Source organism: Anastrepha ludens, chromosome X (genome assembly GCF_028408465.1).
Source record: "Anastrepha ludens isolate Willacy chromosome X, idAnaLude1.1, whole genome shotgun sequence".
Taxonomy (NCBI): domain Eukaryota; kingdom Metazoa; phylum Arthropoda; class Insecta; order Diptera; family Tephritidae; genus Anastrepha; species Anastrepha ludens.
Window position 1 is genome coordinate 43,751,033 of NC_071503.1, and position 23,347 is coordinate 43,774,379.

A 23,347-nucleotide genomic window follows, 5' to 3' on the forward strand; every position below is an offset into this window, starting at 1 on the left:
ATTTGGGCGAATGATAATCTAAGAGTGATTGCCGAAATACCTGGGTGATTGTTTGGTGCGGTTTATGAGCCGGCGGCATCATTGGGTCGTATTTTTTCCAAAATGAGGCCGGTCAGGGAGTTACTGTGAATAGTGTTCGCTATCGTGAGATGATAACGAACTTTTTGCCCGAATTGGAAGATATGAATGTGGACAATATGTGGTTTCAACAAGACGGTGCCACTTGTCACACAGCTAAAGAAACAATGGCTCTTTTGCGCGAAAAACTTGATGGCCGAATAATCTCCCATCGCGGCGATGTCAATTGGCCGCCAAGGTCATGTGATTTGACACGGTTGGACTTTTTTTTTGGCGTTATTTGAAAGAAAAGGTGTACATCGATAAGCCAGCAATAATTTCAGAGCTAAAGGATGAGATAATTCGGCACACTAACGGCATAGAACCTCAATTATGCCTCAGCGTCATCGAAAATTTGGACCATCGGATGGAGGTGTGCCGCCGAAGCCGCGGCGATCATTTGGCCAATATATTGTTCCATACGTAAGTGATCCATACCAATATTATCATAATAAAGAGAAGTGACAATAATTTCCTAAAAAAATTGTATTTTATTCAAAATCAACACCGGCCCTTGAAACTTAACCACCCTTTATAATATTTTTGGCTCAATTCCTACTTCTTTAGCTCGTGCATCTGCAAATTCGTTAATTTTTATTCTAGCATGACCAGCTATCTACATGATTTTGATTGTGTTTCTATGTTCGTGCAAATTTTCCTTTATACGATTGATCAAATCCATATTATTGTTTGTGTTCAATAACGAATCAATTGTCGACTTCCTATATAGGTATGTATAGGTATATTAGGTGCGCAACGAAGTTCTCGGTGCTTGTCAAAAGATGCCGCCAGCAGTGTGGGCTAGTCGATTCTAACATAACCTACACGTCATATAGAGCGGGGGCTGTATGGAGTTGAGTGCGCAAAATGTGAGGACCGCATTCTATAAATAGTTTTGAACTCAGAAAAGCTTGCAGATTATGATTCTGGATGTTGCCGGGAAATTTGATGGTCCATTTTTTTGTTACCCCACCCCCTTAGTATTCAAGTATAGTGCAGGCGCTAAAGGACATTGAGTATGTGAGGACCGGCAACAATGCTGAAATTCTTTTACCTGAGACCCTACACAAAAAAAAAACATGTTGCTGGCAGTTGTGATGGCCCCTTCCCTTTCCCCCGCCCTTCACCTTGTCCAAGCGTTATTGCGTCATAGCACTCGTATTAGTCAGTAGAAAATACTTCGTGGCGCAGGACGGTTTATTTTTTCGTAATCACATAATTATTTTAGCTAAATTTTCTTATAATTCAGTGTTTTATTAGTGTTTTGTTTAAATAAACACATGGACAATGTCTTTAGAAGTGATAAATATAAAGAAACGGAAACTATACGAAATTTCGTGTTTGTTTTGTGATGAAACGGGTAATTTAGTGATGAATCCAAAACCACAATCATTTATAAATATTCAGAAAGCAGCAGATCGGAGAAAAGATGACATTAGTGAGAAAATTAAAAATAATACAGACTTTACTGAATACAAATCTACTTGGCATCGAACTTGTATGGCAAGTTGCATTAGCGAAGAGAAGATAAGACGTCGAGAATTGGCACTACAAAAGCAGGAGAATGTTTCTATTTCTACCTGCTCTGCAGAAGCTAGTGTGGCAGGAGTCAAGGCACTCGAAGGTCATCGAGAACAAATTTAAAATTTAATAAAAATCTAAAATGTTTAATCTGTGGTAAACAAACAAGAAATAAAAACAAAACACTTTATTTGTGCTCCGAAATGTCAGCAGCGGAACAAATTTTAAATACTGCAAGATGATGTTTTTACACAAATTGACACTTGCGAACATCCAGCCGATTTATTTGCAATGGATGTACGGTATCATAAACACTGTTATCGTGGTTATCTACGACTACCAAGAAACTCAGCAACTCCAGCAGGTAGACCTCCAAATAAAATACCACATGACATTCTTATAGAGCCATTTGAGAAGCTGATTAATGAAATAAAACATAAATTAACAACTCACTCTTATGAAGTGGCATCATTAGCTAAGTGACTAGCTGAACTCACTGACATAGAATATGCAGTTGTAGAAAATCGTGATATTAAATCACTACTAATAGATAAGTATGGTGAAAACGTTTTATTTTCATATCTAAATGATCGATCGAAATCATCATTAGTGTTTATGGGCAACATATCACTGGATCAAGTCATTGAACATATTCGTACCGTAACTTCAACAAACTCCATTGTTCAAGTGGCAAAACAACTTCGTAAAGAAATATTAAGTACTGAAGTAATACCAAATGGGTTTTTATGTGATGAAACTTTAATTGAACAATTTTTAAAGAAAAATCATTTACCGAATAATTGGCAAATTTTTATGCAAGTGCTAAAAATAAAAAATTAAGTGAAAATTACAATCGACAAGCGTTATCAGTGTTTCATGATATATACTTCACGATTACTGAGAAACCGACTCTAAAGCATATTGCTTTAGATCAATCTATTCATTATTTGACTCGATCGAAAAATTTAATCAATGTGATGAATAAATTTGGTCATTGCATTAATTACAAAGCATTAAAAAACATCGATAAAGAAGTACTAACGTCAATTGTGTGTGCAGATATAGACAGAAAATTACTTACTCCTAAAAATATAGTTTGAGATTCGTCGTTATTTCTTCATGGAGCTATAGATAATAATGATTTCAATGAAGAAATGTCTATGGTTTGAAGGTTCTTATAAGAAAAAATACATTTCAGGGTGTCATTTAGCTGCTCAATCCCTTGGCGAAATCATTTCTCGTATTTTGCCAGCATTACACTCTCTAAGTGGTTGCGATTCGACTAGCAGATTAGACTCAAAAAAACAAAGTTTAAAAGCTGCATCGTTAGATTTTGTGCAAAATGATCTAAGGCATTTAGGAAATCCATACCTAACAGTCGAACAGTCGGAATTAGAAACCATTTGCACCTATATTTTCTCAAAAAAACATTAACTGCTGGTGAACTTCGCTATAAATTAATTTGTCAAAATATCGGCTTCGGCTTAAATTTATTAAAAGTAATTTGCACATCAGATGCTCTACATTTACGTTTGTTAAGAGCTTCAGCACAAACATATATATGGATAAATTCTGACCAAACAGTACTACAGCCTATTGATTACACCTTATTAGGCTATGAAAAAAAGATGGTAAATTGTATCCACGACAATTGACGAAGCGACTATTACCGGAATTGTTAATTCAACCCTGCAAATGTACATCTAATTGTCAAACAAAGGCTTGTTCTTGCAAAAAGTTACAACTAAATTGCATTTCGTTGTGCAAATGTATTAATAATAACTTCCAAAATAAAAGAGATTAATTATTTGTATTTTTTGGTATGACTTATGTTAAAATGTTCTTTTTCCTTTAAATCATTTTTTATCAAAAATATGTGTTTTATTTTTTACTTTTTTTTTATTGACTAACTAAAATTATCTTTAGTCATAAGAAATAATTGAACTTTATCACTAAAACAATCATTGAAATGGTTTCAAAGCACTTGTTCAGTCCATTTCCTTGAATACTAAGGGGGTGGGGTAAAAAAAAAATGGACCATCAAATCTCCCGGCAACATCCAGAATCATAATCTGCAAGCTTTTCTGAGTTCAAAACTATTTATAGAATGCGGTCCTCACATTTTGCATACTCAATGTCCTTTAGCGCCTGCACTAATAGACCAAGCTTAGACATATGGTAAACAAACTGTTTCGACACATTAGTGATTTTGTTTTGGTATCATATACTTTTGGTTTTGTGAAAATGTCTGATTTTTGCCGAACAATCGTCATTTGCGGGAAGTGTTGATTTTCCTCTTTCATTCGAAAAAAACTGCGGCTGAAGCGCATCGAGAGCTACAGAAAGTTTATGGAGATGCTATTTTAAGTGAAGCAATGTGTTGAGATTGGTTCGCTTCGGTGATTTTAATGTTGACGACCGTTCGCGTGAAGGAAGGCCAAAAACCTTCGAAGACGATGAATTGGAGGCATTACTCAATGAGGATCCGTGTCAAATGCAAGAAAAGCTTGCTTCAGTATTAGGAGTTACCCGCCAGTCCATTTCCAAGCGATTGCATGCTTTGGGGCTTGATTTAGAAACATGGGACCTGGGCTCCTTATGAGTTTAAACCAAGGAATGTTGAACGTCGTTTTTTCGCCTGTGAACAACTGCTCCAGTGGCAAAAAAGGAAGGTTTTTCTTCATCGCATCGGTACGGGTGATGAAAAATGGATTCTTTACAGCACTCCAAAGAAAAGAAAGTCATGGGGACTGCCTGGTCATGTTTCTACGTCGTCCCCTCGGCCGAGTACTCACGCTGCGAAGGTTATGCTATGTGGGACCAAGTTGGTATTATTTATTATGAACTGTTAAAACCAAGCGAAACCATCACTGGGTATCGGTATCGACTTCAATTGATGCGATTGAGCCGAACACTGCGCGGAAAGCGGTTGCAATACGCGGAGAGGCATGAAAAAGTGATTCTACAGCAGATAATGCTCGACCTCACGTTGCCAAATCCGTTAAAACCTACCTGGAAAACCTACCCCACCCGCCATATTCTCCAGATATTGCGCTGTCCGATTATCACCTGTTTCGATCGATGGCACATGGTCTGGCTGACCAGCAGTTCCATTCATATGAAGGCATTAAAAAATGGTTTGATCCGTGGATAGCCTCAAAAGACGAACAGTTTTACCGCGACGGTATACGAGATCTACCAGAAAGATGGTAATACGTTAAATGATTCACTTGTAAACATTTCTTCAGCTTAAAGTTGTGCTTTCATCAACAGCGAGAACTTAGTTGCGCACGTAACTGGTGATTTTTTAAGAGCTATAGGAAAGATTTTCAAAAAACATACGTAAAATTCAGAAAAATGCATGAAATGTTTATTTAAATCGATAGTACAGTCCATCTAATTTAATGTTTGAAGATTATTTCATGCAAATGTTGACCGCGACTGCGCTTCAAATGGCCCATCCGCTTAGTCCAACTTTGGCCTACTCTTTCCAATGTTTCGGCCGGTATCTCACATATAAATACTTTAATGTTGTCTTCCAATGCGTTAATTGAATAATCTGAATAGACATGCGCTTTGACATAGTCCCATACAAAATAATCGAAACGCGTTATATCGCATGATTTGTGTGGCCAATTGACAGGTCCCGAACGTGAAATAAAATGTTCACCGAACTCACAATTCTTCTGGCTGATCTTCACTCCAAAATCGACAATTCTGCTTATTTACGTACCCATTGATCCAAAAATGAGCTTCGTCGCTGAACACAATTTTTCGATAAAAAAGTGGATCTTAAACTTTCTTAACAGAACACGCATTTTTATAGTAAAATTCAATGATTTGCAAGCGTTGTTCGTTTGTAAGACGTATCCTGGTTAAATTATAAACCAAACTGAAAATGTTTGACAGTGAAACAAAACACGAAACGTGCGTCAGCTGTTTAAACCAACGTACACCCTTTTCAGGTGTTTGGCCGAGCTCCTCCTATTTGTGACGTGCGTCTTGATGTTGTTCCACAAATGGAGGGACCTACAGTTTCAAGCCGACTCCAAACGGCAGATATTTCTATGAGGAGGTTTTTCATGGCAGAAATACACTCGGAGGCTTGCCATTGCCTGCTGAGGGGCGACCGTTATTAGAAAAATGTTTTTCTTAATTTTGGTGTTTCACCGAGATTCGAACCCACGTTCACTATGAATTCCGAATGGTAATCACGCACCAACCCATTCGGTTACGGCGGCCGACTTACTTCTTTGCAATTTGTGAGGCACTGCTTTGCAAACATTGTGTGGGTGTCTGATTTTGATCCATGGGTGTAGATGATTCCCCTCTTTGGCTTATAAGTCTTAATAGAGACTATCTACGATGGAGCATCTCATGATTGCTGATGGCGTGTTTGTTGCATGTTGTGGTACTTTTATTGTATCAAACAGGAGTTTAATATTACATTGAAGGATTTTATTAGTAAGCATCATTGTGTTGTGTGTTGTTCTGTGATGGATGTCTGGTAGGCCTGCTTCGCTTAACACTGTTTTAGTTGGAGATGTATAAAATGCGCGAATACATACATCTTCTTGCAGCTGTGTGGTGAGGTGCTTGAATTAACGCGATGTGTGGTTTAGCGCAGTGTCCATACATTGTAAAGCCAAAGTAAATTTTAGATAACATCAATGTTTTGACGAAAGATATCTTTCAAAACTAAGTCTAGTGAGTACGCTTATTCTAAGATGTTTGCAATGGTTTTTATATGTGAGTTTTTTTATTAAAAATTATACTTAGTATTCTTAATGAGTTAGTATGTGGGATTTATGTGTTGTCAACGAAGAGGTTAGGTAAGGTACAGTTTCTTTTCTTGCAAATGTGGAAGGTGCGGGTTTATTTGCGAAAATTTGGGTCCCTGATGTCTTAGACCAATCGACAATATTGACAATAAAAACAGTTTTAACTTGGGCCAAGTCTTTCAAAGCTGAGAAAATTAAAACATAGTCAGCGTAAATTAAATAGTCTACATAATATGGATTTGAGGGTAGTAAGTAGCTGGCTGATAAACGCTATAAAAAAAGTGTTATCGAGAGAAGGGTTTAGGTGGTGGAGTTGTGATTGTTCACACTTACAGAGAGTTTTCGGCTAGAAAGGAATGCTTTGATAAAACTATAATTTTTATTCCCAATGCTCCATTTCTAAATTCCTGTAGTACTACATGGGCTCCTATTCTATAGAAAGCTCTCTCAAAGTCGAGACTAAGAACGGATAAGTGGTTTTTGGCAGATTTTGTGTTTATACCGCAGTATTCAAAGTAGAGCAATGAATTGATAACACCTAAACCCGGTTTAAATGAGAATTGGTTGGGACTGATCACTCTTTTTTGTTTGGCATACCAAACGATCCTCTTGCAAACAATTTTTTCAAGAATTTTAGACATAGAGGGTATTAAGTGCTTTTCCAGTTTTGAGGAAATACGGCTTGGTCTAGTATACTATTATATAGATTTGTAAGCCTGGATTTTAGGTTTCTTGGAGAGGATATGATATGATATATCATCTGAACCGGGTATTTTTCCAGTCATATTGGATTTACAATTTCCAAACAACTTAGAAGAAAAGTTTTCCGCAATGTCTTGTGGATTTTAGATAGGTCCTTCTGCAGAGTGAATAAAGTCGATTCTATACCGTTTATTTCCTCCTGAGAAGGCTTTTATATCATATTCCATATTTGTTGCAGCAAGTGTGTTCCACTACCATTGTTAAGACATATTAGATCTGAAAATAGCAATGTGTCTTCAACATGTATTCCTCTGTTATTTGGCTCCAAGCGTTAAGATTACCTCTAAGGATAATGTGGGTTCGCATATTACATTCAATTTTAAATTAAGATTGACTTCAATACCAATAGCTGATATATTAGATTGTATGGCGATCCTTTTAAAAGGTAAGCTTTTCTTGATCAGAATAGCAACACCTTGCTTACTTAAAATTATGTTTGGGAGGTTATGAAATATGCTGACATAGGCTGTGAAGTGTAATGCAGTTGTGTTACTCGCTAAATGGGTTTCATTTAGTAAGATTATTGAAGGCGAAATAGATTGCACCAAGAGCTGAAGCTCATGGTTGTTGTTGAAGTGGTTGAGTAGTTCCCCTGAAATAATCGTAATTAGTGACCATCATTGTTTTACTACCACCGTCTTCGTATAATGAAGTTTTTGTTTTTTTTTGTTTTCGTTCTAAGTCAGATCCATTTAGTGAGGTCTAAATATAGCAGCAAATTCTTTATCTCGATGCCTGAGATCTCATTAATTTGCTGCAAGAAAGGCTTACCAAAGGAGCGGACCCCGAAGCTCATGGTAGTTATTATAAACTCCTTTCATGTTTCATTGTAAAATTTAAGTCATGATTTTTAATACATTTTAAATAAGCGAATGAGAGTTGAGAAGTTTGTATTACTTTAGTTTATACATTTTCTTATTTAGTTTATTGTGTAGTTACTCGTCATCAGAAGACATACCTGGGTAAACTTCTGTTGACATTACATTATCGTTAGTGTGTTGAGAAGTGTTATCACAACTTGAGCTTATTGGATTAGTGGTGTTGTTATTCGAGAGATGGATAGAGGTATTTGGCGCTGAGTTTAACCTGGAGTCGAAGAGTGTTTTGTTGAGTGTGGGAGGATAGGTTTGTTGAAGTTGAGTGAGTAATAGTTCGGTTCTTGTTCACGGGGCTGCGGCGTACTGAGAGAATGCGAGTAAAGCTCGGGAATTTGAGTCGCTGATTCGTTGATGAATGATTCGTGGTGAATGTGTTAATGGCTGTTTGAGTGTAAATATTACAGGATTCTTCAGAATTGAGAGACATAAAGGAATTTGATGAATAGGAAACTAAATGAATGTCACTTGGAGCTGAGTTATCTTCAGTGTTGAGAGATGTAAATGAGTTTGATGAATTAAAAACTGAATGAATTTCACTTGGAGCTGAGTTATCTTGAGTGTTGAGTGATGTAACTGAATTTGATGAATTAGGAACGGAATGAAAGCCACTTGGAGCTGAGTTATCTTGAGTATTGTAAGAGATAAAGGAATTTGATGGATTAGAAACTCAATGAATGTCACTTGGAGCTGAGTTATCTTGAGTGTTGAGAGATGTAAATGAGTTTGATGAATTAGGAACGGAATGAATGTCACTTAGAGCTGAATTATCTAGTCTATTATGTTTGTTTGCGGGGCGAGAAACAGTGCGGGAGAAAGATGGATGGTTTTAGGGCAACGATGCTGTTGAATTGGTTATCTTAATAACATTTGCATTTGCATTTTTTTTTTTTTGTTGTTTTTATTGTTTGCATTTTTTTTTGCTTCAATATATTATATTTGGGGCATTTGTTGAAATAGGCTGGGTGATCGGCGTAGCAGCTAGCGCAAAAGGTGCGTGACAAACGGAATACGTTTTACATATTCCGCACAATGTTTTAGCAGAAAGTATACCTACTTTTTAAAAAGTATTTGATGATATTAGATTAATTATTAATCGCCTTTATTAGTAGCTAATAAAACCACAACAATTTTCCTAATTGCGTTTATTTGTGTGTTGAACTGTTTTAATAGGTGTGTCTACTAAAACTGAAACTTAAGATCTAATTATAAGTTGCGTTAGCTAATATTTCAAATTCGATGTTATATATATTATTAACACACTTACAGCTAGAGTAATATTTGTATTTAACAGCGGAAGTTCTCTTAATAATGATCTTACTGATTAAGTTAGTTAGAGCAAGAGTAACAAAAGACGGAAAATTACAATAAAATTCAGATTGGGGGCTAAGTAGGTATATTCATTATTAACTGGACATACTCTTAGAAGTAAGAGAGTATGTAACACCTCCCTCCCATGACTTCAAAATACTCCGGGATTTTACGTTTAGTCTTTTTACTTTTCTTTATTCTAAGTTTTGTATTTATATATGTATGATTTCACATAGCTCTATGAATTTTTAGTATACCGTATAGATATATTTAAGGCAAATAGGCATGTATTACTACGCAATATATGAATAAGTAAAATGTACATATGCACTTAGTATATAACGATTTGTGTGCAAAATAGTCAAATATGGGATACTTTAAATAAAAATAGCAATTCAATAATTATAGCAGCAGTATATTTACGGACAGAAAAAAAAATTATTGTACTGATCAAAAAAAAAATTTAAATTTGTAATAAATTGTTTATCGGCTTGCACTTCGCTTAAACGGCCGTTTGATTCGTGAACATTCGTTAATTTCATATTTCTAAATTTTGGTTGTTCTTTGTGTCGAACATTTAAATCATTTTTGACAAAACCCTCACTTCTATTATCTACATACTCCTCTCTTTTTTTATTTGTTTTGGATATTTTCTTTAATTTTTTTTTGTTCAGTTTTCTCCTTTACTTTATTCGTGTCCGCTTTGTTGTTGTGGACATTGTTGGGCGTATTTTCAATCGTTGAATGGAAAGTGTTGTTGTAAAGCTTTATTGCTTTACTTACTTAGTCTTTTATTGGCATCTCTCTTTCTAAATTTAAGGCTCTGATTCTTTCAGTTAAAGTGTTCTTAAGCCTTTCCACATCAGAATTGCCTGTAAGGCTGTTTAGCTTTTATAAATGCAATTCTATATTTTCCTCTTTACAAAATTGTTTTACGTTAATAGAGTTAAATTCGTTATCGCAAACGATTTTTTTCATTTTACCAAAGACCGAAATGTGCATTCTTATTTTTTCTACAAGAGTAAGACTATTTCTGTCTTCAAGGAAAAAAGCTACAGCATGTTTTGAAAATTTATCAAGGGAAATTATAAACGAATGTTTGGAATTAACGTAGGTATCTATGTGTATTATTTCTCTTTTATCGGAAGGCGTTTCCGTGATATGGAATTTTTTCTTTATGGGATTTCGGTCATACTTTGATGCTGCGCAAATATCGCAATTATTTATTACTTTACTGATAATATTTCTTAAATTTGGGTAACACATTTTTCGCTTTAAACTTTCGTAATTAGGGATTATGACCGAATGGCCAGATTCTTTAGTATGAAAAACAGATATTTGCTGTATGGCTTCTTCTTCAGTTTTTTACATCTTTAGCCATGTATGAGCATTTGACCAAATTTCACTTTTACTGTTTTCCAATAATTCGATTAACTTTAACTGGACGGTATTGTAAACTGAATCACTGAGCTCGCAATATATAGTATTCCTACTTTACCCGATAGCACGCTTCGCCTAACTATGTCGGATATAAAATCAGGGATATCACTTTCTTGAATATATATTCGCTTATTTCCGAGTACGTACTCTTTTTCGATTGATTTTTCTTTTAATAAAATAATTTGTGTTTTAAAGCGGTTCACAACCGTGTCTAATATTGGGAAGTGGTCTTGGGGATGTATGGTTGGCATGGTTGAAAAATTGTCATTTTCTTCACTGAGCATATTAATTTCGTTGGTGTTGGAACTTATTCGGCTGAAAAAATCGGCAATTTTATTATCTTTTCCCTGAATATATTCGATTTTCGCGTCGTATTCTCCTAATAGGACTAGCCACCTTTGCAGACGTGGATTAATATCCTTACCCCTATACTTCACTTGTAACCACTTAAGCGGTTGATGATCCGTTTGCAGATCGAATTCTCTACCAAAAACAATCGGCCTAAAATAGTGAACCACCCAAACTATACTAAGTAACTCTTTCTCGACCGTCGAATTATGTTTCTCATGATCATTAAGTGTCCTCGAAGCAAAACACACAGTGTGGCCATCCTGGGATAAAACAGCCCCAAAAGCAAGTTACTTGCATCGGTAGTTACTTTAAACCTTTTGTTAAAATTGGGGTAGCGTAAAATAGGATGATCTGTCATTAAAATTTTCAATTTCTCCAACGCTGAGACATAATTTGAATCATTAGGATTTATTTTTCTTCCTTTCTTCAGATAATAAATCGTCGGATACGCTACTTTCGCGTAATCTTTTACAAATTTACGGTAATACCTAAGAATAACCTAATCTGTTTCTCAGTAGTTGGTAATTTAAGGTTTCGAATTACATCAATTTTGTTGTCAGTAGGTTTCCCTCTTTCATGAGTTAAGATATGGCGTAAATACTCTGTTTCTTTAGATAAAAAATTACATTTATTCATCTGTATCTTAACCGTAGAAAGATAACCATATGACAACGTACGTAAAAGATAATCATACGCTTCAGAGGCGCATGCTTTTCTAAGGCATCAATTTTATACTAACAATGGATATTTATTTCATCATGTTAAAGGTTTGGCATTATTGTAAAAATAAAATGCTTTTATATTATATTTTTTTTATATTTAAAGTAATTTTAAACTTAAATTACTAGACCTCTATGAAAAATTAACAAAAATCAACAGTCTTCGGTTTATGGGACACTCTCAAAACATTGTATTGTGCTTTTGTTAGATCAAGATTAGAGTATGCCGCTATTATTTGGAGACCGTACCAAATAGGTCTGTCTAATCGGATTGAGAGAGTGCAGAAAGTCTTTCTTCGTTTTGCGCTCCGATCTTTAAACTTTTCTGAACCTGTACCATCGTACCGCTCTCGATGTTTACTAATTGACTTAAAACCACTTGATAGCAGACGGTCTATTCTATCGTGCTCATTTATTATTCGTATTATTTCTGGATCTATTGATTGTCCTTCCCTCTTAAGTAAAATTCAATTTAATATACCCAATATGAGGCTCCGACAGTACGAAACCTTTAAAATTGGCTTCTCGAGAACCAACTATGGGATGAATGCTCCGATTCCTAGGGCATGTTCAGATTTAAATATGTTTTTCAATTCTTCTGGTGCTGATTTTACATGGCCGTATGGCATCTTAGTCAATCATCTTAAATCGTTCTTTTCTTAGTAACTAATAAACTATTGTACATTAGCTTAATATAGTCTGTAAGAATGTATCCATTCAAAGACAATAAATAAATAAATAAATAAATAAATAAATAAATAAATAAATCCCGTAAAATATCACAAAAAATAGTGGTTTATCCTTACAAACTAGTAGACTACAGAGTAAAAAAAACTATAATATTATAAAAAATTTCTTTAGAGACAGTCATGACAAACGTGTTTCTTGTGTTCACCACAAACTGACTTTTTGCATTTGGCACAGGTCATCTTTGACATTCTTTTTCTTTTAGACGTGCAAAGACTGCAATAACGCCTTTTTATGGCTGAGGGTTTTTCTTCATCATCTGTGGAAGCCTGTACAGCAGATTTTGGAAAAATATTTTCAATGTTGCTTCGCACATGCCTTGGCAAAGTGGGTGCCTCCAGTCTTTGCGTCATCCACGGTGCAGTCAGTTGAGTACTGAGTTTTTTCATGAATTCTCTCCGATTCAAAGTCTTATCACGTTTTGTTAGAACATTGTGACAGTAAATGACAAATTAATTGATAAATGCTCTATTTAGTATACCATAAAACATGGTCATTGGCCATCTATTCGTTTTCCTCGAACAGGACGATGTTGAGCACATTTGACCAAATATGTCAACGCCGCCCTTAGTCTGATTGTAATACATTATTATTTCAGGCTTGCCGGTTGTTGGGTTGATGACACCTTCTTCATCACACGATGATAACAGATAAACCACCTTCGAGGGCTTCGGCTTGTATGGCACTAGTGTCAAACATTCATCGTAACAGAACATTGATGTGCCGTTTGGTCGAGATCGAGTGTTTTTCAACTCCTCAGGGATCTCGCGTTTATTAGATCTTATAGTGCCACCAGAAAAACAGAAAAATAAAAAATAACCATAAAACCATAAAATAAAAGATAACCATACGCCTCGCGAGCGCATCAACTAGTCATAGCCGCTGAACTATGGTACTTACAGCATAGACACAACCGTCCCGCGACAGAGTAGACCGACGACTGAGCTGACTGAGAACGACATGTTAATACGCGCGCCTAATAAAAAGAGATAGCAATATGTTTATTTCGCAGACGCCTCTGCGACGTAGGTTATCTTTCTAGGGTTAAGACCGGCTTTTCTTAATGATTCAAATATAAGTTTCAAGTTTAAATGTTCTTCCAAAGAGGTACTAAAAATCAAAATATGGTCTAGGTGGTGTGTGGTTTAACATATTTTATTTATGTACTTTTGGAGAACTACATACATTCATTAACCTTTGGAAGGTTGATGGGTCGTTTTTAAGCCCAAATGGCATTCTGATGAGCTCAAAATGTCCATGACGGGTTGAAACTCAGCCTTTTTCTTGTCTTAAGGTTTCACTACAATTTGATGGAAGCCTTTCGCAAGGTCCAATGAAGTGAAGTATATTGCTCTTCCCAATTTTTCTAATATACTGTCTGTACTAGGAATTGGAAACTTATCGGCCACTGTATTTTCGTTCAGCTTCCGATAATCGGTAATAATTCGCCATTCTCTCGAACCTGTTTTATTCTCTTTCTTGGGCACAATCCACACTGTTATACGGGGACGAAGATGGCGCTATGATATTTTACTTAAGCATATCACTTATTTGGCGACTTATCTCTTCTTCGTGAACTTTGGGATATCGATAAATTTTCGAGTAGATGGGATTGTTAGTTTGCGTAACTATTTTGTGCTGGATGCAATGAGTAGCCGTCAGACTCTCTCCTTCTTTATAAAATAAGTCTTCGTACATTCCCAGCTTTTCGTGCTCTTCACTGCTAAGGTGATCCAAATGGGGGAAAATGATCGTTGGACCCCTTCCACTAGAAATCGCTCCCAGTTCGCTGGCAACAGCGGTGCAGTTAACATCGCTCCGCGCGTGAAAGCTTTTTTAAAAGTGTGTTAGGATTTTGCAGTGGCGAAAATGCAGCAATCGTTGGAGCAACGTTACTCGATCAAATTTTGCGTAAAGCTAAACAAAACGAGTACCGAAACCATTGGGCTACTCAAGGAGGTTTAGGGGGCCAATCTCTGTCCAGAGCCCAGATAAAACGGTGGCACAGGTCGTTTAAGGAAGGCCGGGAGGACGTCGAAGACGAACTGCGATCTGGAAGGCCTTCGACGACGCAAACAGACGAAGATGTGAACCGGGCTCGTGAATTTTTGAACATTAACCGTCCTGCTAGTCTACGTGAGATCAGTGAAGAGTTAAATTTAACTTATTACAATGTGCGGGAAATCGTGACCGGAAAACGCGTTTTGACTCCATCGAAGCGATCCTAAAAACCGTGACAGCCGAAATGAACGCGATTCCGGCGGATGAGTTTAAAAAATGTTTCCTGCAGTGGAATGACCGCTACCAGCGGTGTATTGACGCTCAAGGGCCCTATTTTGAAAAATAATAGTTGCATAAGCCAAAAGGTTTTATAAAACTGCTTAAAAATATATGAGTCTCATTATTTTCAATCAAACCCTGTATGGGTAAGTTTGGATATCGAGGCCATCGCAAAAATTTACAGCCTCGTCTATATTAGCAATATCCATGGGTTCAACTCCATTATTACGATTATTGCTATTCATGGTTGAATAGTCCCTATTCCAGAACCGCGAAGAATTGCTATTATCATATAATTTATGCGTGTTTTTATGGTGTTGCTGTGCTGGACTATCTTGTTGCTTATATTGATAGTTTCTAACTTGAGCATCGCGTTGTTGTAATTCACTTTTATTTACAGGAAATGTATACATATTATTATTATTTAAAACGATTGTTTAACATTTTCTCCCTCATATTGCAGATTTATTTCGAATTGCTTTTAATTTTTGTTTGTTGCCTTCTATGCCTAAAATCTATGCATCTGGTATCGTCCAGCAGTTTTAAATTTGTGTACCTTACAATAACCTCATTCATACATTGAGGAGGTAAAAGTTTTGACTTTTTAGCATCAAACTCGTATAGTTCGTTTAGGTCAAATTTGGCCTTTTCAAAAAAACAAGATAATTCTCTTAATGAGATTGAAATTGAAATTTGAAAAGGTCGAGCCAAGGAGCACTAGGAGATTTGGTGGCTCCTAAAACACTCAGGCTAAAAAGCCCATTGTATTTAAAGCTCTACAAAGGGGGTTGATAGTCAAGGAGGGAAGGAGAAAAGTATCAGAGAAAGAGATAGGAAAGAATAGAGACAGAGATAGAGATAGTTAGTCCTGTGAGAATTTTGCAGATTTTTTGGCAAATCTGGAAATATCCTCCAGTTTTAGAGAACAAATATTACTCATTCTCATGACATCGGAACCCAAAACTCGTAGCCGTGCTCTAGCAAAGGCAGGGCATTCACAGAGAAAGTGCTCAGTGCTATCCGCCTCCTCCAAGCATGACAGGCTCACTGGGTCCTCAATGATTCCAATGGTGGTCATATGCTGACCCCATGGGTTGTGTCCTGTAATGATACCGACCATCAACCGAATGTATTTCCTTCTAAGTTTTAGTAGAAAGTTTGACAGTTTTCTGTTCGGACTTGTCTCAAAACACTTTGCAGTTCTGTAGCGTTCTAGATCGGACCATCGTTCTTTATGCAGATTGCTTACATAATTGCTCATCCAATTCATGATTCCTGCAGAACTGATTCCGATTATTGGCTCTGGCGCTTGTGGGGGAACCCCTGATCCACGGTTGGTCAACTCATCGGCAATTTCGTTTCCTTGAACACCGGAGTGTCCTGGAACCCTTATAAGTACAAGCCTGCTTTGCCTTGCAACAGAATTAAACTTGTTCTTACATTCTTGAACAATTATTGAGGTTTGCTTAGCGTTCTCCAGGGCCTTCAGTGCAGCCTGACTGTCACTGAAAACTCCAATCTGTTTCCCGCTCCATCTCCTCTCGATTATCCATTCGGCTACTTTCAGGATGGCAAAAACTTCTGTTTGGAAAACAGTTGCCATTTCCCCATAGCAAAGTGATACTTATTACTATCGTTTAAGTAGCATCCGGCTCCAGACCCTATTTCATTCTTGGACACATCGGTAAAGAAAATATCCGTCAAACCTCCCTGCATGCATTCTGGATTGCACCATTGTTCACGCGATGGAAATCTGACATCAAATTTTCTTCCAAATGAAACTGTGGGTATCAGGTCGTCTTTTTGTGCCAAAAACAGAGGATACTACTCAGATAGCAACCTAAAGATTTCTCTGTGTCCCGAAGTTCCATCTTAGTGCCAGAAACCATATTTATGGAGTCTACACATTGCTTTTATTGCTTCCTGTTGTATCTTAAGGTCCAGGGAGAGCAAATCAAGCATAGCATTTAGGGCATCACCAGAGGTTGTACTCATGGCACCCGTGATGCATAAACATACACTTCTTTGCAGCCTGTAAAGTTCCCGGTTGTGGACTTAACCACGCTCCGTCGCCACCAGACCACAGAAGCGTAAGTGATGATTGGTCTGATAAGTGCTGTGTATATCCATAGGACCACAGCAGGTTTCAGACCCCAGGTTTTGCCAAAGGCTCTACGGCATTGCTGAAAAATTTTCAATGCACGACTCACCTTCACTGAAACGTCTCCCAAGTCAGCTTCTTATCCAAGATTACTCCAAGATATTTAACTTCGTTGGAAAGGCCAAGTGTCACACCTTTCAGTGTTGGAAGACTGAGTCCATCCAATTTCCGTTTTCTCATACACAAGACTATGGTTGTTTTGTTCGGATTAACGGAAAGACCTTGTCTCATGCACCAGTCATCGATTTTGTCAAGAATCCTCTGCACTTTCGTGCAAAGCCTTCTTAGGGATTTATCCGATGTTAGCGCACAGACATCGTCCGCATATGCTTGGGCATGAAAACCGAGTTCCTGCATCTCCACTAATAGAGAGTCTACGACGAAGCACCACAGCAGCGGAGAAAGAACACCCCCTTGGGGACATCCTTGCTTGGCCCTGACTGTGATTTGTTCGTCACTGCTCCCACCAGCGGTTAACAGCCTCTCAAAGAGCATGGAATATATCCATTTTATAATGGCTTGATTAACTCCGTGTCGTTCGAGCCGAAAGTGGCATTATCAAAAGCCCCCTCAATGTCCACGAACACGCCCATTGTGTATTCGTCAGCTTCCAGCCCGGCTTCAATCTTGCTACAAGATCGTGCAAGGCTGATTCACATGATTTTCCACTCTGGTAAGCGTGTTGATTTCTACTCAGTGGACTTCTCGGCAATACCCCCACTCGAATATGTTTCTCCACCACTCGTTCCAGACTTTTCAACGTGAACGATGTCAAGCTGATTGGTCTAAAACTTTTTGCTAGGGAATAGTCATCTTTTCCTGGTTTCGGAATAAATACTACTCTTACGCGTCGCCATTGGGATGGTATATAACCAAATGCGAGACAGGCTGTGAAGATCCTTTTCAGGGCCACAGTCGGCCTGTCTCCTCCTTTTTTAAGCATTGCTGAATATATTCCGTCAGGTCCAGGAGACTTAAAGTTCTCAAAGGAAGACAAGGAAAACCTTATCGATTCTTTTGTCACTATCCGACTAGCAATATACCAACTGTACCTAGAGGTTCCACCGTTGCTACCGTTATTGCTCATGCCACTCTCTTCTTCAGACATAGTTCTACTGTCCAGAAAATGGGTTTCGAGTAGAGCATTAAACGTTTTCGATTTGGAAATAGTGTATGAACCATCAGGTTTTCGAATGGAATCCAGCCTTACTGAGCGGTCTAAATGAAGGACCTTACAGAGTCTCGCTGTTTCCCTCATTTCTTCGACGTTACTGCAGAAATTTCTATAGGATTCAAGTTTGGCTTTCCGTACTTTTTTCTTATATTCTCTCTGTATAAGTCGATGATTAGCCCAGTCCTCCTCTGTTTGGGTCTTTAAGGCCTTATTAAGAAGTTTTCTGGACCGTACACGAAGCTTCGACAATTCAGGGTTCCACCAAGGAACCGCTTTCCCCTGTCTATCTTGTCTGAGTGGACACAGTTCCTCAAAGCATTTGATTTAAGTACCTTCAAATTTCTTAGTAGTATCTTAAATCATTTCTACTGATTTGACTTTTTTCAGGTTTGGTAATCGCTCTGTTACAAGCTCACCATACCAGTGTCAGTCCACATTTCGAGGATTCCTACCAGAAGGGATTGATATTGTATGAATTTCCAATCAGAATTCGATAAGACAATGATCGGAAAGAGAGTCCTTTTCCAAAACTCGCCATCCGTTGATTTGATTTCCAACTGAACTATTGGTAAGTGTTAAATCAATCACCTCTTGTCTCCTTCTGGTCACAAAAGTTTGTTTGTTACCAGTGTTTTGAATGACCGAATCGGATGACAGGATAAAATCCAGTAACTTGAGACCTCTGGGGTTCCATTTGATGCTTCCCCACACAATGTTCTGTGAATTTGCATCACAGCCCACTATTAGCCCCAGATTATTGGATTCTGCATACTTGACCACTTCTCTTAGCTCCCTTGAAGGAGGTGGTTGTAAAGAGTCGTAGGGTAGGTAGGCCGAAACTATGATAGCTTCGACACTGCTCCCACTTTTCAAGTACTTTATTTTTGCAGCAACGATATCTCCGGAGCATAGCTCTTTTAACATCGTGTGTTCGATCAACCTCAGCATGATAATACATGCTCGTGGTCTCTCATTCCCTTCACCATGAAGTATTTGTCCCCACGACATAGCACCTAGACCACAGATACGCTTGTGACATACCCCTGGTTTTTGTATTAGTATTATGTGTGGGTTTGTTTGCAGTTTTGCATGCCTACGGCTCAGGAGAGCCGTAGACGCTTTGCCATGCTGCAGATTTATCTGTGTAAATATTACTTCAATCATGAGACTGAGCATATTTACGCCTTGGCGTCCACCTTATCCTGGACACAGAAATGGATCCGCCCCAGATGTAGGTGAGGACGGCACCCGTACTTCGAATCCTCTGTTCTGCCACGCTTTCCCGTCTCTATTACAGGTGTCAAAGTTGACGAAGCTTGAGTACTTACCTTAGGTGATACTTCGGCTTTCTTCACCTTCTGTCTTCTTCGTTTAATCTGCCTTGCGGATGGACCAACACCTGCTTTCGTATCTCCAATAACTACACACTTTTTACCGGTACTTACCTGATTCACACCAGGCTTAACCGTTGTCAAAGACTTACTCGGTACCAGAGATCCATATGAGTCTACTGAGAGATTGTCTGCCATCTCCACATCCTCCACAACTTGTTCAGTTGCTTCGGATCATTTCGGACACGGTGTATCGCTCACACTCACTCGGCTCTCCATTGGCATTGCAAATGTACCGTGTTTCCCCACTAGTAGTTCGCTTCCTCCGGAACCCTGGATGTCAGTTCCGGTCATAGGGGGTGTGGGGTTCGGTCCTGCACATCCGGTGCCCGAGCCGTCGATTGCTCGAAGGTAGAATTTCCCGAAAATGGGTTACCTCGTGCAGAAACCTCCATCGTTAATCTCCACATTGTAGAAAAATGCATTTTATAGCTATTGCCAGGTTGTCGGTACGGTGCTCTCCACATAGTACTTGGGTGGCCACCAATTCCGCGGATGGGTGGATACCCAATTCCTATATGGAGCTGCCCTTCACCACCACTTAAATCACCACTTAAGCCTCATCCCCGCGGCAAGGAGACCGACGTGACAAGGGTGATTACTTTTACAATTCTGCAACTGTTGAAAATTTCTCCATATGTTCGTCGGGGTCTGAAATGCTGCTTTAATTGCGATTTGATAAGGTTCCAGTCAGCAGCATCTTCTAACTCTTGTATACTCCTGCCAGCATCACCCATAATTTTTTCGTTTCTTATAATTTGAATTCCAAAACGTGTCAAATCCACATTGCTTCCACAAAGCTGTAGTACATTTTCAACGGACTTGAAAAAAGAACATACTGGTTTTGTGCCATCTAACGGTCTAATGTGACGAAATTGTTGTAAAACGTCCTTAGTACTTAGTTGAAGAAATTGATTTTGCACTACTTCTTCTTGTCTGTGCATACTTATTTGTTGTTGTGGTTCCATAATTACAGTTTGTTGTTGTTTCATAGCTAATTCCATTGCTGCTAACTTTTGATTCAATTCGTCCATCATTTTATCTATTTTTATTATTGTAATTCTCTATTTTCGTCGAACAACTTTGTCGCGTTTTGTTCATAAACACATATGTATTGTGCTTGCAAAAGTAAATCAATTGTTTTTGCTTTTTGGTGGCTTTATATACATATATATTTTTTTTTTTTCTTATAACGGAGCAAGCGGTACTATTTTCAATGTCTGAAAATTTCTATCCTGCCGACTGCGCCACAAACGGAATACGTTCTATATATTCCGCACAATGTTTTAGCACAAAGTATACTTTTTTAAAAGTATTTGATGATATTCGATTAATTATTAATCGCCTTTATTAGTAGCTAATAAAACCACAACAATTTTCCTAACTACGATTATTTGTGTGTTGACCTGGGGTGGCTTTCTGTAATTCGATAGTCGACACTCGTTTGCTCGACACTTTAATTCGATATCGAATGCGCGACGATCCCATTTTGGTTCCCGTATTTCGATATTTGTACTATCGTTTTCATATTTTCGGAAGTGTTTGGAAAGTGGTTTATAGTTGTCAAAAAGTGCACGAAAGCAATAAAAATTAAAAGTAAATATGTACAATTGGCGCTATTTTTTAATATTGGAAGATTTTAATGAAGAAAATTCTTCAATAAATAGAAGGAGAATACGCGATGCGTCGAATCCAATGGTATTGCCCGATTTATAGTAAGATTAATACAAATTTCATTAAGTAAATATCAAAGTATTTCTTTTGCACAGCTTCCAAACAAAATACCGACTGATCAAGGAGGTTTTTATGTACGTCCTTTGTGAAATAAACCTTAGAGAAGGACTTAGGAGTACAAATATACCTCCAATTTTGAGGCTAGCTGCAACGCTGGAGATATTAGCAGGTGGCGGTTACCAGTGGCAAACTGGCGGCGCACACACAGCAGCAATGGGGCATAGTACTCTGTCGAAGATATTTCGCAGCACATTATCGTCGATGGAAGAAACTCTATGCAACCAATGGATATCTTTCGAAAAAAACTTCCAGCCGTGCAAAGAGTGGTTCCATGAAAAATATAACTTTCCGGGAAGTAAGTAGTGCAATATTAACGAAATTTAAATATTTTACTATTTTAATTCATTGCAGTTGTTGGTGCCGTAGATGGTACTAATTTAATGCTGTTGAGGCCTATTGAGAACGAGCATATATACTTCAACAGGAAAGGAAAACATAGTATAAACGCGATGATTGTAAATATATACTTACACTAGCACTTAATCCTTTTTTCTTGGAGTTATCGTGCTCTACATTTTTTATTGCAGATATGTGACCATAAATTAAGAATAAAAGCTATATGCCCACAGTACGGAGGAGCTGCGCACGATTCCTTTGTTTGGAAAGCCTCAAATGAGAGGAATGTAACGGAGCGGCGCTATAATAATGGAGATACAAGTTCGTGGCTATTAGGTGAGTAGTTAAATAGGAAAAAATTAAGATACGGGAATAAATATGTATATTTTTAGGGGATTCTGGATACCCTCTTGAGCCATGGCTTATGACCCCGTATCGATTACGCGAAAATGAGACCGACGTAGGCAAATGTATTTTCAACGACATCCACAGTAAGGCTAGAAGCATTGTCGAAAGAAGCATTGGCGTATACAAAGGTTCCTGTATTTATTGAATCAAATGTAAATACACTAACATTAATTGCATTGTTCACTTTAGGCCGCTAGAGAATATTATCGGACGATAGAAAGCCAAGGTACAACCCAACATTGGTTGCAAAAATTGCAAACGTGTGCGCCGCTCTTCACAATGTATGCATCGATAGGAATATTCCATATCAATTCAGCAACGAAACTCTAACTCAAAGACAAGAAGGACTGTTAGAATGTACACCATTGGACATAAACAATCGATTATCAGAGAGGATAAGAAATAGAATAAAAGACCATCTTTCTCAATCAGCAATGTAAAAATTTCATTTTATTGCTGGTAAATTAAATAAAATTTCTTAAGTATAACTAAAAATTGTACTTCATTTCTTCATTTGATAAATTAAATAAAATTTCTTAAGTATAACAAAAAATTGTACTTCATTTCTCAGGTATCAGTCTTTCTTTTTATAAAAGGTAAAAAACTAAGCTTAAAGTTATCACATACATAAAGTAACTCATTAATTATTCATTTTTCGTTTTAGCAATGCGATTTCACATTTCAGTTTTTCCAAGTCTAGCTCTAAGACTCGAATCTTCATTTTTTTATATTGCACTTCAGTTGCAATTTGTGTCTCCTTTAGTTGCAGTTTCCTCTTTGCGATTTCATTGCTCTCTTCGAAAAGCCTCAACACTTCACTTTGAAATTTTTCTTGCTTTTCAATTATTTTGATTTTGGGGTCTGAACATCTTTTCGTTTTAGCAGGTTGTACCTCGTCGATTTCCCCTTCCTCGCGTATATTAATTTTTGTAGGCACAGACTTCCTTGATGTTTTGCCTTCGTCGTCACTAGAAGAATTATCGGCGCTCGAGATTTGGGCCGAATATTCACAAACGAAAGTATCGTCTGCCTGTGGAGCCGCAGTAGAACAGCTGGGTCCGTCTGTATGGCAACCATATGAAGTTGCGCCTGGTACTCCCGATATGTGCTCGCCTAGTATGGCTGCGGCAACTATCCGTTCCTCCATATGGTTCAATGAAACCGCATCATATGGACCAC

The 23,347-nt window shown here is 37.7% G+C and overlaps 1 protein-coding gene across 1 annotated transcript in view; it reads left to right on the top strand.

Annotated features, from left to right (window-relative positions):
* LOC128870002 (putative nuclease HARBI1) overlaps positions 1-22,575 on the top strand; it is a 34,313-nt gene extending 11,738 nt beyond the window's left edge. The window contains exons 3-8 of the mRNA XM_054112598.1: positions 21,400-21,719; positions 21,776-21,879; positions 21,924-21,928; positions 21,972-22,096; positions 22,153-22,296; positions 22,358-22,575. Coding sequence (XP_053968573.1) covers positions 21,400-21,719; positions 21,776-21,879; positions 21,924-21,928; positions 21,972-22,096; positions 22,153-22,296; positions 22,358-22,365 — 706 coding nt within the window. The 3' untranslated portion in view covers positions 22,366-22,575. The remainder of the gene's footprint in view (positions 1-21,399; positions 21,720-21,775; positions 21,880-21,923; positions 21,929-21,971; positions 22,097-22,152; positions 22,297-22,357) is intronic.
* The last annotated feature ends 772 nt before the right edge of the window (positions 22,576-23,347 follow it).